This window comes from Sceloporus occidentalis, unplaced genomic scaffold (genome assembly GCF_023333645.1).
Source record: "Sceloporus occidentalis isolate IW3139 unplaced genomic scaffold, rSceOcc1.0.p SCAF_66, whole genome shotgun sequence".
NCBI classification, from domain to species: domain Eukaryota; kingdom Metazoa; phylum Chordata; class Lepidosauria; order Squamata; family Phrynosomatidae; genus Sceloporus; species Sceloporus occidentalis.
In genome coordinates, this window is record NW_028317046.1 from 2,437,484 (window position 1) to 2,453,398 (window position 15,915).

Below are 15,915 nucleotides of genomic sequence, written 5' to 3' on the forward strand. Positions count from 1 at the left end.
CCTGGTGTGTGTGTGTGTGTGTGTGTGCGCCAGGTGGCCAGTCCGGCCCCGGTAGGAGACCTACCTTGCTTTTGATGCCGGACGCGGGGTTACCGTGTGACGCGTGTGATTGCTGGGAGTCACGGGATGGACATACGTCCCGGATTAGATTACGTTAGCCGCGGTGAGGCTGTGACCGCCGGCCTCGGACAGGAGACTCGGAATCGTTACAATTATATGAGTGATACCGGGGGGTACATTCTGTGCGTTCAACCCGACAGCTGGTGCCATAACTGAAATATTCCATGCATTAACGCGGACGTTCTGATTGGCCGGTAAATGCCCCGCCGCGGCCGCCGGGTACTTTCTGTAGGTCTCTGCGGCCAGATGCTGATGGAAAGCGATCTTCGTTTCGTCACAGGCCAGACCCTCTCTCCTTAATGTATCGGGACGGCTTAGTCTGTCGGTTCTGCCGGACCCTTTGAATGTAGGGACTGTAAGAAGTGTTGCGGGGAGTGTTGGCGCTTTATACATATTATTTATGCAGCGTTGGGTGCAGCTGGAGCGGAGCGGCTCTCGGAAGCAACTCGGCTTCAACACGGGGAGTCCTGCCGGGTTCTCCTCCTACCCTTAGAGGTAACTTGGTCGGTGGCGGCCCGGCGGATGGCTCCTCTCCAGTGATCGGCTGGCAGCGATACGGCGTCCTGCTGCTTCCCGTGCCGCGTCACATCAGCCTCCCGTCCTACACCGCAAAATAAATGGAGTAAGAGCCAACCGATGACTCGCTGACTTAATTGAGCCAGGAATTTAACGAGGGAAATAAACACAACAACAACAACAACAATAATAATAAAAGCGTTAACCATGTCATTGCCGGAGACATATATAATATACCGTATATAGAGAATATATGTATATTTGCACACTTTATATATAATCTGAATTATAAATCACGCTAATTCAGAGCTAATTTATTTTTCAGGGTCCTCTTCAACTTTTTAACCCTTTCGGCTGCAGATCCCGGCACGTAAACCATAAGGTCAGTGAATACGTTGCGCTGCATGCCTGCCGCAGACCACGCCGCTAGCTTTAACTCAAATCCCTTCCCCTGCACGCACGGGCAGACGGCTCGGTGAATGGCATATTGCGCGGCTGATGGTTATTTAGTAGCCGTTATTACGCGGGGAAAGGTTGTAGCCGTCGCAGGTAACAAAGAAACACTTTATTGTGTAGAGGAGATCCATTAGCGGCTGGGGGAAGCCTTTTCCTTTACGCATCCTGAGCGAGTAGGTTATGTGAGATGAAGCGTGTAACTGTAAAACACTTCCCCCGTGACAAAGGGCAGAGGATGATTCACAACCAGACCAAAAGAAGGCTTTGTTTCCTGCTGTTTTAGGGAGCAGGGCAGGGGGCATGAACCGCGAGGGGCCCCCCGGGAAGAGTCCGGAAGAAATGTACATTCAGCAGAAAGTCCGAGTGCTGCTCATGCTTCGGAAGATGGGTTCCAACGTGAGTATTATCGGGCTTGAGTATAACGCGCAGCTAAACTGTCTGCTCCGGTTATTTGGCCAACCGTGTCCCTCTTCTTCCGACAGCTCACCCCCAGCGAAGAGGGGTTCCTGCGGTCGTACGCGGGGGTGGTCAACAGCCAGCTCAGCCAATTGCCCCAGCACTCCATCGATCAGGGTAAGTATCGGGCCGCGTCTGCTTGTGATGGATACCTGCAAGAAATAAGGAGACTGTAAACGTGTTCCATAAAACATACATCAAAGAGACTGGGCACTCGGTGTAAATAAAGCTGCACTTAATAACGTGGACTTCGCCGAGCCCAGTCTTGATTTTGTGTTTCCCGGCTTGTATGCTGCATTTGTAGCGGAACGTCTGTCTTTAGAAATGAAAAACCCCCCAAAAACATTATTATAAGAAGAATTGACGGCGATCTCTTTTGGGCACCTTTATCCCGGCGATTTATCTCCTGTACTTCCCTGCGATGGCCACTAGATGTCACTGCAGCACCCCGTAGTAATGCCGATGTCTGCGCATGCCCCCCCCAGTCTGTCACCGTCACCCTCGTCCTGGCTTTAGGGGGGTCTCTTGGTGCCGACGCCATTATCTGCAGATATAAAGGGTCTTTCTGCTCGTATTTAGTGTTTCGTTAGGGATGAGAGCTGCGAGAGGCGTAAATGTTCCTCTCGAGAAGAATCTTGTGCCAGCTGTATTCATTATTAAGATGCATAAAATACATTTTTATAAAATGTATCCTGTTTCTAAACGAAAAAGATGTTTATAAAGGATTTAACCCCTTAAGGACAATGGGCGGTCCCTAAACCCATTGAAAAAAATGCATTTTGAGCCCGTACATGTACGGGCTTTGTCATTAAGGGGTTAAACAAACATACAATAGTGATTTTTTTTTTTAAATGGTATATTTGCAGAAAGTTGTGTTTTCAAATCACATAATTAGTAATTAAAGTTACTTTTATATTCTGATTTTATCTGCGATTGGGGTTCAGTTGTAAGATTTAGTCACCCTGATTGTATTTTTCACCCAATCGCAATAAAAATAAATTAAAAACATTGCTTTCTGGCACCCGCAGGGTTTCGCGTGATGAGCAGATCGTTTCACGCGTGTGGGTTTGAAGCGCGTGGGATGAATTGGATATTTCTGGGGGTTTTAGCGTCAATATGTTTTGATTTTGTTCTCAAAGTACACATTTTTTTTTTATAATTTAATTTTTAGGTTGGTTTAATATGTCGGGTGTTTTTCTGTACAAAATCGAGTAAAGGAGTATAGTATTTTTTTTGTTTGTTTGTTTGTTTTTTTACCATTCCCTAGAAAATTTGAAAAAGACTTCCTTATATTATATATAAAAAAATATATATTATTTGGGTTTTTTTCAGTGCCAGAGGAGTAAACGATAAATTGTGTTCACTCCGCCGGCAGTTTCATTTTTATTTATTTTTCTATGCTTTCTGCCGAGTTGCCTTGTGATCCTCATTAGACATCCAGACGTGGAGCTGCCGATTTGCCATCCCGTTGCCGTGGCAACCCCAGAGCGGTCTCCCCGCTCTGCCGGTGACGGAGGCTCGCTCCCTATAGGGTTGGGGTAGTGGGGGGAGGATTATTAGAGCGCATCCGCTCGCCTGCTTCTCTTTTTTTGCAGCTCCGCTGGTAATTCGGGTTGAAGTAAAAAAACAAAAAAAATTACTTTCCTAATTAAAAATAAATCCTAAAAATCCAAAAAACATTTTAACCTAAATTTTACAATAAAAAATAAAAGCTCACGACCCGAGTAGAATCCGGTTCAGGTCTCAGGTGTTGAGCTCTCATCAAACGTTCCTCGAGGAATCATTTTTCGCACGCAAACTGGCATTTTTAATTTTTTTATTACATATTTTTTTCCCACCAGTGCTTCTTCCCAGTGTTTTTTTTTTTTTGTTTTTTTTTTTTTATTTTCAATACAAAGCAAAATAAATATTTCCAGTAATTGGGTGACAATTTTAGAATGTTCGTTTATTTTAGATATATATTTTATTACATTTTTTTGTGCCCCGGGTCATTGTTCTCAGGAATCCATTTTTGTGTTTTTTTGGAGGGAAATGTCTCTGCCGTTCCCCGCATGCAGTATGGACGGGTTTAGTCCACGGGGGGCTGTAATACAGCACGGCGTCTCGGCCTGCGTCGCTTCTTCGTGTTGCAGCCGTCTCGTGGTCGCGTTCCGACGTCTCTTTAAAAAATAAAAGTGCTGCAGTGGCTGGTAATTCTAAAAAAAATAACAGCAAAATGATTTAACCTTTACTGGTAAGCCCCTCGATGGAAGTATTACCCTTTCATACCTTCCAAGTGTCCCGTGTTTCAGAGACAGTCCAGGTTTTTGTAGGCGACAGGGATCACGGCCCGTTTGGGGAGTACCTCCGATCCCCTCTGCCCGGCACAGAGAGCGATAAGCCCGTAACGCTCGTATTTATTTCTCGTTGGCTTCCAGGCGCCGAGGATGTGGTCATGGCATTTTCTCGATCGGAGACGGAGGACCGGAGGCAGTAACGGAACGAATGCCGGATGAAGAGCACGGACGGGGGGGAGAGACGTTCTGCAGCGTTTGGAGGGACTTCGTTTCTCTGGATCCTTCGCCCCGCTCTCCTCGCTTTTTTTTTTTTCTTTTTTTAATCACTCGCCTAAAAGTTTTCCGTAACTTTCGTTTATTTTAGCTCTAGATCGCCCGCCTCTCGCCGTCGGGCCGCCTGCCGATGCTTCCACCTTTTTTTGCACACGAGAAGCGGGTTCCGAACAGCCCGGGCCCCTAAAGAGCAAACCGGGGGTCCCGTCTCGAGGAGACGCTTCTTCTCAATGTTTACCTGACCTCCGAAAGAAGCCGACTTCTTCTTTTAACGTCCGCTTTTTTTTTTCTCTCGCTCCCGTTGGTGGAACAGAGACCCTCCGTATGGATCCAGCTCCGCGCGCGGCCCCCCCCTGGACCCTCTCTACAACTGGAAGCTTCGCTGAATACGGCTGCTTTTATATTCTGGGCTCTCGGTCGGAAAATCTTTCCATGGACTCGTAGTTGAATTTTTTTTAATTTCAGTGATTTTTCTCTTTTTTTTTTGCTGTTACGACACTGTGTTTTTGACTTGAAAGAGAGTGCATGTTTTTTGCGATATTTATTACAACTAACGGGGGACTGAAAAGAGAGAGCGTTCCTGTAATTTTTTATTGTTATTATTATTATTAAGGATTGGCCATAGTCAATGTGATTTTTTTTTTTTTGCTTATTTTTAGTTTTTAACCAGCTTTCCTGCGCAGATTACTTGGTAGGGAGTGAATTAACCCTGTCAGGGTCCTGGAATGGGGAATTAACCCTTTGTGATCCGCCCGTCCAGCGTTCTGATGGCGGGTTAGAGACCCGTTTTTCGCTCCGGCAGTGAAGCGAGCGTCTCGGCGGGGCATCCCTTTTTATCGTGGGTGCTTCATTGCACCGGAAGCTGTTTTGTTTTAACCCTTTTGTGTATTTTTTTTGTCCCGCGTTTGCTGGTCCACTAAAGTTACATGAATTCCGCTCGTAATGTTTCCTCTTCTGTCGTCCGAGGCTGAAATGCGGTTCTTTGCAAAGGGTGCGAATGTATGGCGGATGAGAACGATGTAAGCGGCTGTGATGCGTTCTTATCGTCTTCCTGACATCACCGTGTTGGTTTTATGTATAAATACCTGTTCTCGCTGGTGGAATTTAGCAGATTTAACCTCTTTTGCGCTGCCGTTTCCCAATAGCTGAAGCACAAGCACAAGGTACCAGTGACATGTTTGACTTTTGGGGTTCCTCTGGGGCTGTGCCCCCCCAGCCACCCCCTCCAGGTCAGCCGCTTTAATACATTAAAAGGCGCACGGCGTGCCGTGATTTGTCATGCCTTTTAATGCCGTCTATGGACGCTCTGCTTAGACAGCGCAGCCTCCATCCCGTAAATAGACCTGCTGCCGAGATCAAATGCCCACCATGATCACCCAAGAAGATGATCTGCCCCCTGTTTTTGTAGTTGCCCCCTGGACCTGCTGTCCTGGGCCGGAATACATCGGTGGAAGTGTTTAACGTCTTATTGTCGGATTGCCCAACAAAAAGCCCAAACAACGGGTCATCTTTATTTTTGTATTTTGAGTGCAAAGATGAAGTTTGCTATTATGTCGTTTTTTGCATGAAAATATGATGCAAATCTGGATCCGGATGGGTTCCTGTCTTCTAATATTTAAGCAGCCGGGGGGGGGGGGGTTTGTTTTATTCCACAACGTCAATAACGAGAGCATGGAATGGCTTTTAATGTTTGTGATTATAAGGAACGTAGATGCGGTTTGCCAAGAGTGGGGGGAGGGGAAAGGAAGAAACCGGCTCAGAATAAAAACTTTGTTACTGTAAGAGACAAGAAAAAGGGTGAAGGTTTTGGGCAAAAGATGTAATTTGGGACACTTTACACATTTCCGTTCTGTCTCTTCGCGCCCCGCGCTGCTTGTTTTTCGCGCTCGCGGATCCAGTAAATTGGCTGCTATCTGCGCCAGCGGGTGGTCAGCGGTTCCCGAGGGGGGGGGGGGGGGGGGCGGTGCATATAAACCTGGGCTGCGGGGGGCCGTTCAATTATAGCTGATATCCTAAGCGGAGGGATACAGATCTTGGATTCATCAGATTTCTGGTTATCGAACAACTGTTTTTTTTTTCCCTTAATTGTTACCTTGATTTACAATAAAATATAAAAATGTGCAGTTTAACATCACTTGCTAAATGCCATGAAAAAATGTATTTTTTCGTGGGATTTGGAATATTGTCCCAATTAGAGATTTAATTAATCTCTGTCCTGCCGCTATCCCGTTACCAAAACGGTGTCAATTCCACTATTTGGCACAATAGTAATAGAGTTTTTGTATTTTTGATGCATCGAGATTGCTCTGTATCCAAAATCCAGAAACAGTTTTATGGCCCCGGGTATTTTTGGTAACGGCTCGGCGGGGCAGGTCTATGCGAGACACCGGTGAAACGTCGGCCCGGTTCCTGGCGGTTATGGTTTATACAGCGCAGGGCGAGGCTCGGGTGGATTTAAATCTCTATAAATTAAAATCATCTCAGCCGGTGACGAATAAACAGCCCGACTGCCTCCCCGCGGCTGGGATCTCGTTAGTCTCGACGTATGAAGACATAATCATCGTTGGAACAAACCTGAATTCCCTGCCCTCTGGCGCAGGCAGACTTTCCCGTTGCAGGAACATGTATAGGTTATTACGTACATGAAAATATTAAAAAGGGGAATTTAGCACTACTGTGTTATGGATCTTCAGTTACTTGGAATCTGGGATTTTAGCCTCTCGTGCTTTCTTACTGTAAATTCGAAAAGTTCAGTTTCTTTTCCTTTTGCTTGATCGCGTGGCTCATTAGTGAGTAATTGAGATTACCCGTTGTCATGGTAACAAGGTCAGAAGCTAATAAAAAGAAGCTATAAAAATTCATACTTTTTTTATATAGATTCAATATTTCACATTCTTAGTCTGTTACGGGGGATTTATCATAAAACGTCTGTACAGCTGGAGAGAACTGAGTTAATTAGCCCCGCCCCTACGGTGTCATCAGTCTGACCCTGCATGCAAATGAACTACAAGTCTCCACAGCAGTGAAGGAACTATGAGTGGAAACGTATTATCGACCCCCCCCCCCCATATAGGAAACCATGTCCAGATTCTTAGGGTTAAGCCCAGACTAACCTTTTGGCACGTTGGGCAAATGCCCAGCGGGTCGGTGGCCCATAGTGCCGCACATTTACTGCTCCTCCAGCGCCAGATTGTGTCCTGCAGTGTAAAAATGTAACGAGGCTGCGCGTATCCAGCTGGCCTTAAAGTGCCAGGGCCACTTAGTCCTCCCCACTCTGGACCTGCTTAAGTCCGGATTCTATGTATCTGGTGTTCGTCTCGCAGCTGGCATCCCTGCTTGATTACAGGTGAGTTATTTAAGAATCTGCGTACCTCCAGGCATCCCGCACACACCTACATTATGTAATGGAAGAGTCAGTCTTGATGGAACATGAATGATTACGTGTGCCTGCGCCGTGTTAGGTGTGACTCGCCGAGCCGTGCGAGATGCTCCGGGCGCCGAGCGCGTCTACGCGCTGTCGGGACTTGCAGGGCAGGAAGCTGCTCGGGGTGTGAATGAAGAACGTCTCATTCTTTGTATACGCCGCAGCGAGCGCCAGTCCGGCCCTGCAAACAGCTGGCTCAGCAGTCTCTGTTCATGTACGAGGATACGGTTATCGTTGCGTAAACGGGCAGGACCCCCCGAATACAGAAGTTTCCTTTCTGAAATATATCCATTTAAGGAACAAACGACCCTAGATCTTGGCATTTAGAATGTTACGTTTCTAACAGCTGGACTATAGCGCCCATCATCCATCGTCTTAGCTATAGCGAGCGTAGGTCCGGAGATAACTTATCACTCAAAACGCCGGTTTTCCGAGATCCACCAGCGGATCTGCATGAACACTGGTGGCTTTCACGTCATCGATGATGGACCTGTGAGTCTGGCAAAACCAGTGACGGGATGGACCAGCTGCTCTTCAACCTTGATCTGTGGACCACCAACGGTGTCCAAGACATCTCCAAAGACACGGACTCCGGGCGCGGAGACAGAAGACGGTCTGCGAGGAGCAGCTGATTGACTTGGGATCCCAGGAAAAGATCCTCCAAACTCCACGGAGTGCCTTTTATTTAAAGCTCTTTAAGGAGTCGGAATTCATCCGGCTTAATATTATTATTATTATTATCATTATTATTATTATCATTATTATTAATATTATCATTATTATTTATATTATTATTATTATTATCATTATTATTTATATTATCATTATTATTTATATTATTATTATTATCATTATTATTTATATTATTATTTTTATTCGTAGAGAATTTCGGATTCTTCCAGCGAATGAACTTCCAGATTCTCTCGTATTCCGGAGGGTTCTGATCGCATAAATCTTAGAGAACGTTGTCTGCTACGCAGCCACTACATGCCAACTTATAAGAGCGGCCAAAGTAACAAGAAAAACCTGCAATTTTTATTACCGCCTTTTAGGAGAAAGGAAGGCCTATCATCTAAAAACAACATAAAAACCTTGACATTAACTCATTTCAAACTTTCAGACAATTCTAGACGTTTCGATAGAAATTTATTCGATAATAAATTAGTAGTAGTGTTATTTTATTCCAAATAGCTCAAAAACACTGGGAGGATCCAGAGTGAGGGGCACTCACACTAACACACACCCAGACGCTCAACACTAACACACACCCAGACGCTCAACACTAACACACACCCAGACGCTCAACACTAACACACACATACTTACACTAACACACACCCAGACACACATCCAGACACTTAACACTAACACACATACTTACACTAACACACATCCAGACACTCAACACTAACACACACCCAGACACACATCCAGACGCTCAACACTAACACACACATACTTACACTAACACACACCAGACACACACATCCTGCCAATCTGCACTAACACACAGACTAACATACACACCCAGACACACATCCTGACTCTGCACTAACACAGACACTCGCACTTACACACAAACTCACACACTAACATACACACCCAGACACACATCCTTACACTCCGCACAAACGCAGACACTCGCACTTACACACATACACACACACACTTACGTACACACGCTTACATACACCCAGACACTCGCACTAACAGACACTAGCACTTACACACATACTCACACTTTAACATACACAACCAGACACACATACTAACCCCCCCCCCAAAAAAGGCACATGTTCACAGTCATGAGTGCAGTATTGAGAGATTTATTAAATTTAGTTGGTAAATAAAAGATTATAAGAGTGTTCATAATGATTATTTTTGGGGACAGCTCCCCGTCCCTGTACGCAGTGAGCGAGCGCCTTTGCTCCTCATTGATGTGATTAGGGAAGCAGAGCCGAGTGTCGGTGCCGTTTGGGGCTATGGAAGGCGGTGAGGGTACCGGATTCCTCGCGCTCATCCAAGCGGAAAGGGAACGGCTTTTTCTTACTGCTGTGGGAAGGGGCGGCGAGGGGCGAGGGGTCCGAGGGGGGTCCGGCCTTCATCCTGTAAATCAGACCCCTGAAAGGAGAAGCTGATCTTTATACAATCCCTGGGAAGCCATTAAGCAGACATATTTCAGGCTGAGATTTGGCATGCTCTTTGGGCTACTGGGGGGGGGGGTAAATGAATGGGTCCTCTTCCCAAATTCTAAGAATGAACTCAAATCAAATCAGGACTCCAATAAAACCGCCCAGAAGGTTGCGTTCTCTGCCCTTGAAATACCACAGCTCCGCCGGTAAATTGTAAGCTCTTGGGAACAGGGAATTCCACCCCTATATCTGCATTCTATTAAAGATGGTTCGCTGCCCGTCATCGTCGGAGACCCCGGGGAAGCAATGTTTAAGTGTGTGCCTATGTTTCTACCACGGGAGCGGCACTCTCCCCTTCCTGGTCTCAGAATCCGCATGGTTATTCCTCCCCGTTACATTATCTCTCCCTTTTTAGCGATCGTTCAGATTCCAGACCGAAACTGTATTCGTCGCGTTCTTTTTTCCCCCACATTTCACCCCAATTCTCAGCTTCCCTATGGGGGGCGACTGCCTATCAGTACCCAATTCACAGACATATCCCTACGTCAGGACTGGTGAGAGGAGACGCCGGGACACGACATCTGTGTTGTTATAAGAGGGACCGTTTGTCACCGAACACTGTTTACCTTTATAGTTTACTGTAAGAGCCGGGACATCATTGGAGCGAAAGTATTCATTTCAGCAGCTGCCGGGGAGGAATAAATTCATCCCCCTCCTACACACAAGATTTAACATTTTAAGTACAGACCCCGCGAGGCGCAGGTTCGGTATAAATTTGTTACTGTTTGAAATCTGTCTCGTGTCGGCCGAGGCCGCTCCTTAAATAGCCGACGTTATTTCACGGGGATATTTTCAGCGTTTCGTTACGGGGAATGCACTTTTTTAGTTGCGATATCTCGGGCACAGACAAGGACTTAAGTGCGTCTACGCCAAGGGCCGGGGGCCGGACAGCTGTGCTGCATGAGATGTACCCCTCTGGCTGGCACTATGTGTAAAAATAATAATAATACATTATGTACCCTCCAACAGTCCTGGGTTTTCTGGGACAGTCCCAGTCTTTCCCTCAATTCTGGTTTAAACTGTGATAAAAAAATATAGGGCTCTAACTGTATAAATGTATGAGCGTTTCCAATTTCCACTGCATAAAATGCCAGAAAAAGAGCAGAAATGGGAGTTTTTGGTACAAATAATATAAGGCGTCCGCTTCCTGATTACTTATCCACGTGAGTAACGCTGAGCAGGGCACTCGTAGAAACGGCCCCCGGGGCATTATCTCAGGGCTCCTGTGAAGTCACCTCTGTAAGTCACACTCGCCCACACCCTCGTTGGCTGGAGTGGCCGCTCGCGTTTCAGCTGATGTTCTCGTCTATTTGAATAGTGAGTCACGAATTCGGGAGCCGGCCCTCTGCGGACGCTTTCTGCAGGAAATGATCCAACGCTTTGAGTCACAGAATGAATGGCGTTCGGCACAGCGGGCTCCTGTTCGCTTGTTATGATTATTATAGCTAGAGGGGGATCGGTCCCGAGGTAACACAGGCGGTGGTCTTATGTCCACGAAAAAGTCTGAAGGGGTCTTATAGCCAAGGAGCAAGCATTACGGGGCCATGCCTCCCGAGTGTCCTTTTTTTAGGAGGGGCAGTCCCTGCGTCCTACCTCCCTCGGGTTTAACCTGGAGTCTTCGCGTGAAGACCTGCTTCCCTCGGGTTTAACCTGGAGTCTCCTGGGGAAGTCCTGCTTCCCTCGGGTTTAACCTGGAGTCTCTGAGTAAAGCCTTTTCCCCCCTGGACCTCTGGATCACTTTTCTTTTTCTCCAGACAGGGGAGGGGTGTTTAGCCACACCCACTCCTCACAAACCTCACCTCCCACTCCCTGCGTACTTTAAGCTATGTGGGGCCAGCTCCACCCCATGCACAGCTAGCCCCGCCCCCTCTGGGTTGCCTACTGGTGATGCTCTCATATATTATCTCTATTAAACATTAAAGCTATGATATATTCCATTATCCATACATTATAAAGGTCTCCCTACCCCCTCCGGCGTGATGCTATTTTTGCCTTATATTTACCATAAATATTCACCAATATTATCTGGATAAAAAAAACACAACATGCATACGAGATGCGGAAAACCCGGCAGGGACTCCTGGGATCGACTTCCAAGGAATCCATTTTCAAAGTTATTGATCGAGTCTTTAAAGCGCGTTATGGATTTCTGGGCTTTTAGCGGACGGGCGCGCCATACGAGTTAGAGACGTCTGTGGTGTTAAATGGGGAAGCAAATATTTCTAGGCAGCTGCGGAGCGTTGGTCTTATAAATAGAAGGGACTGGCTGCTTAAAACGAAGCATTTCTTTTTAAAGGGAAAATAAAATATTTCATGAAAAAGTTTTACATTTTTAACACATTGTCAAAAAAAGATATAAATACTCTTTATATTTTTACTATTTATTATTTTATATAGCGCCATCATATACCGTAGCGCTTGCTTTACATTGTAAACCTTCTAAATGAGACCCCTTGAAATGTTAACCCTTTAATGGAGATTCGCCAAATGGCTCTAATACCGGTTGTCATGGAAACCTTGGTTTGCTATTATTAAAAGATACATTTAATTGAGTCACCTGCATTCAAGCAGGGATATCAACATAACATACTGGGATAGTCCCAACTGGGAGTCTTATATACGATCACAGCGGGGAGAATAGGAAGGCGTCAGCTTCAGACTGCGTGACCCCGAGAATCTGCCCCATTACCCTGAGATTGGGGCAAAACCCCTGAGAGTTTCCGGGTGCGATGGAGGTTCGCTGTTACCTCTGGGTTTAGACGCCGGGTGTAAATCGGTTAAAATGAATTCTATGAAATAAATTCTGTTTATTGTGAAGCAAAAAACGCCTTCTGGTGTCTCCTGCTTAACAATCTGTCTCCTTGTTACACTCGCTGTATATAAATAACAACATGCATGACATCATACCCCTGCTGGCCTCTCGCCCTCGATGATGTCGCTACTAAATCCTGCATTTTAGCACAGATGGTGAAAATGCCAGGGCCCAGACTGGCTACCCCGGTGCGTCTCCATTCAAGCTCGAAGCAGCCAATCAGTGGCAGGAAAATGCCCCCATTCAAATCAATAGGAGCGCTTTCCGTGCATGCGCAGTGTCCACGTTTGTATCATGTGACCATTAAGCGATCCCGGCAAAAAAAAAAAAAAAATTATAAATGAGGCAAAATTTGACATTTATTTCCAGGAATTTTCCGCATTTAATCAGAGAAATGTAAAACTCAGCAGAGCAGGTGGAACGGCACCTTTAAACCTCCGTGCTTTCCGTGCTCCGTTGTGGAGCGGAGCCTTAGCGGGTTGTTCTGTGAAATGCTCTGCAGCAAAGCGCGCGGGGATGGAAACGTCGCCCTTCATTACTATAATTGTAACAATTACCCAAATTTCAGGCGTACAATCAATATGGCAGAAGAACAAAGGATCTGAGGATCCGAAGATAAACTCCCCTCCCCCGCTGTGAGCGCGGGTATCGAACCCTCCCCTATGTTTATGTCGAATTAACGCAAAAGTGTAATTAGAGATTTATTTCTCCGATGGAGGCCGAAGCCTCTGTTTAACTTGTCTGCGCATGCAAAACATAACCCAACAGAACATATTTACAGAAAAAATCATATGACGTAAACTAATAAATATTATATAAAAAAATGTGTTGTTTTTTTAAATCGCGTGGCCGTCCTCGTGGCACAGAGCGGCGTCAGCTTCCAGGCACAGGTCATGGGGGGGGGGGGGATAAATAACATGGATACATTAAGAATATTTTATTAATAAAACTTCTAATAAAAATGAAATACTTTTAATAAATAATATGAATAGATTATGGATATTTTATTAATATTAATAATAAAACCTCTAATAAAAATTAAATACTTAAAAAAATCTACTTATTGAAGAAAGAGGATTTTTACAGGAAAAAGGGAGCGTGTAACATGTTTAAACAGAGACAGGAATGATGGGACGAGCCCCCCCCCCCGGGACATGTTATGTGTCAGCATTTCCAAGATACATGCATTAGGCGGTTATACATGTATGAATGCCTTAAACCTACATACCCCTCAACAGTCCCGTTTTTCGTGGGACAGTCCCAATTTTCATGCACTGAGTTAGCAGCCTTGCTTTTGTGGGCCGGTTGGGGGGGGATCTTCTGATTTCCCCTAACAGGCCCAGGGGGGCTGAAAAGACCCTCTAAAGCCGAGTGCTGCAAGGAGGCTCATTGGGTACAGGGGGGCTAAGCCTAGGGCGCCAGGTCCAGGGTGGCAGCGAGACCCCCTACCCACGTCCCGAAAATGGAGAGGCTTCCTGCCAGCTGGAGCCTGGATGTTCCCAGATATGGTTGCCACACATCTGACCACACCCACTTCCTGCCCCTTTCCACGCCCCCAATAGAGTGTATATATAATCACACATGGGAGCTCTGTGGGTTTGGCTCGGAGACTCCGGGTAAATCGCAGCTTCTCCGGGTCACTGCCGGGAAACGGCACAACCCCCCCTGCCCCCAAAAATGGCAGCGCCTGCTGGACCACTCACCAGCGCCAGCGGGACTTTGGAAACACAGAACCCCCAGGTTTAGGCGTGTATTTACCCCATGGGAGCAGCCAGTTTGGGGAACGTGCGTGATTATTACTCCCCAGTTAGCTCTTTTCCCCCCGTTGTTACATTTTGGGGGAACCCGAACCTTTACAGCGATCACAAAACATAAGGCACTGGTCGCCGGTATTCAGACGCGGAGGCGACAGTCGCTCTCTCTCTGCATTACACACCCAGGAGATTTCAAGGACAAACTAACACAGAAGGCCGCTTCATCCCCGCGTAGGGCCGGGGAGGAAAAAGAAAGCCGCAATTTGGTACCCCCCCTGTTGATTTTAATATTCCGTCTCTCGCTCGGGGAGAATCAGTCCGGACGCAGAATTTTCTTCATTACAAAGACAGAAGACGTTTCCGTTCCTGACGTGACGAGTTCATCGCGAGGCAGACATTATTTTAATTTATGTGAATAAGTAATCGGCCCGCGCCGCGCCGCGAATATTTCTGGGGGGAATTTGCATTGATGTCTTTTAAATAAAACATTGGACAGACCGTCGGAATTCTTTGGTCGGTTTTTATATCGGGAATAATTGGAGCGGGAAGCTGAAGAGAAGAAATAATAAAGAAAAAAATATTTTTTTCTTAGGCGCTACATTGGCCCCCAGCCACAAAACCGGAGGGGGGGGAAGATTGCCCTCTTGGGTAATTAGGCTCCGCGGCACAGGAGCGGTATTTAGACACACCCCACTTCCCATCCATTTCCCCTCCCACCTTCATACAAAGTTAAAAAAATTGGGGCTATCCCCCGCCCACAATGCCACCAGACCCGCCCACCTACGCCATGACTCCCACCGAGGAGCGGGCACCGAGATGCCTCGTTCACAGGTATGCCCCCCCACCCCTGGTGTCCCAGTGGGCCGGTCACAGGGGGGGGGGAATCTCTGATCTCCCCAATTGGTCCATTTAAGACACGGAGCTGGGTTAGGACGGTACTCTCCGCGTTTCACCTGGAGACTTTGGGTAACCACTGAGAACATCATGTAAACTTTAGGGACCACTGAGGTCTCTTCTTCAAATGCCAGGTCGTTCCAAAAAGTGACCGGGATGTAAACTTTGTGCGATAAATCTGATGTCATCCATTCAGTTAATCTGCCCCAATACCCAGAGATAATCTAACCCTCTACCTCTAGTCATCATTGGGTTAATCCCCTCTCCATCACGGTCCCCCATCTCCATCTCATTCTATGTCTCACCATAGGGTTGCCCCATTCATTCTGCCCCCCATAACACTGATTTGGCCCCCAGCTCTCTCTAGTTTGCCACCATTCCTGCATCATAGGTGTAACCCCCACCTCTCCCTCCACTGGGTTAATCCCTTCTCTCCATCACTGGGATAATCTATCCATCTCTCTCTCTCTCCATCAGGCAGGGGCGTGTCTCAGTGCAGGGGGCGGAATGGCATGCGTTCCAAGAGCATCCCGTTGCACTCGCGGATGGAGCAGAAAGTAGGCGGGGCTGGAGGGAGGTGTGGAACGCAAATGTTCCAGGGTCTGGTTGGGCTGCTGGGGGAGGGTTTGGTAACCGCGGTGCCCGTGGACATACAGACTTCTCCTCAGTAGCAGCATCCGCCATCTTAATTCCGCACCGGGTACCGGGCACAGCGAGCCCACCGTAATACGGGCAGTCGGTG

General features: G+C 46.8%; 1 protein-coding gene across 1 annotated transcript; it reads left to right on the plus strand.

Moving 5' to 3' along the window:
* The first annotated feature begins 1,392 nt into the window (after window positions 1-1,392).
* On the plus strand, window positions 1,393-4,024 carry LOC149286857 (beta-catenin-interacting protein 1-like). The gene is made up of 3 exons (XM_089493782.1): window positions 1,393-1,488; window positions 1,575-1,665; window positions 3,966-4,024. Exons 1-3 carry the CDS (start codon window positions 1,393-1,395, stop codon window positions 4,022-4,024), a joined length of 246 nt encoding a protein of 81 aa, XP_089349908.1.
* Window positions 4,025-15,915: the final 11,891 nt, after the last annotated feature.

Coding starts and splice junctions, on each gene's coding strand:
- LOC149286857 (XM_089493782.1), top strand. CDS start 1,393: ATGAACCGCGAGGGGCCCCCCGGGAAGAGTCCGGAAGAAATGTACATT. Junction 1,489..1,574: donor TTCGGAAGATGGGTTCCAAC/GTGAGTATTATC, acceptor TTCTTCCGACAG/CTCACCCCCAGCGAAGAGGG. Junction 1,666..3,965: donor CCAGCACTCCATCGATCAGG/GTAAGTATCGGG, acceptor GTTGGCTTCCAG/GCGCCGAGGATGTGGTCATG.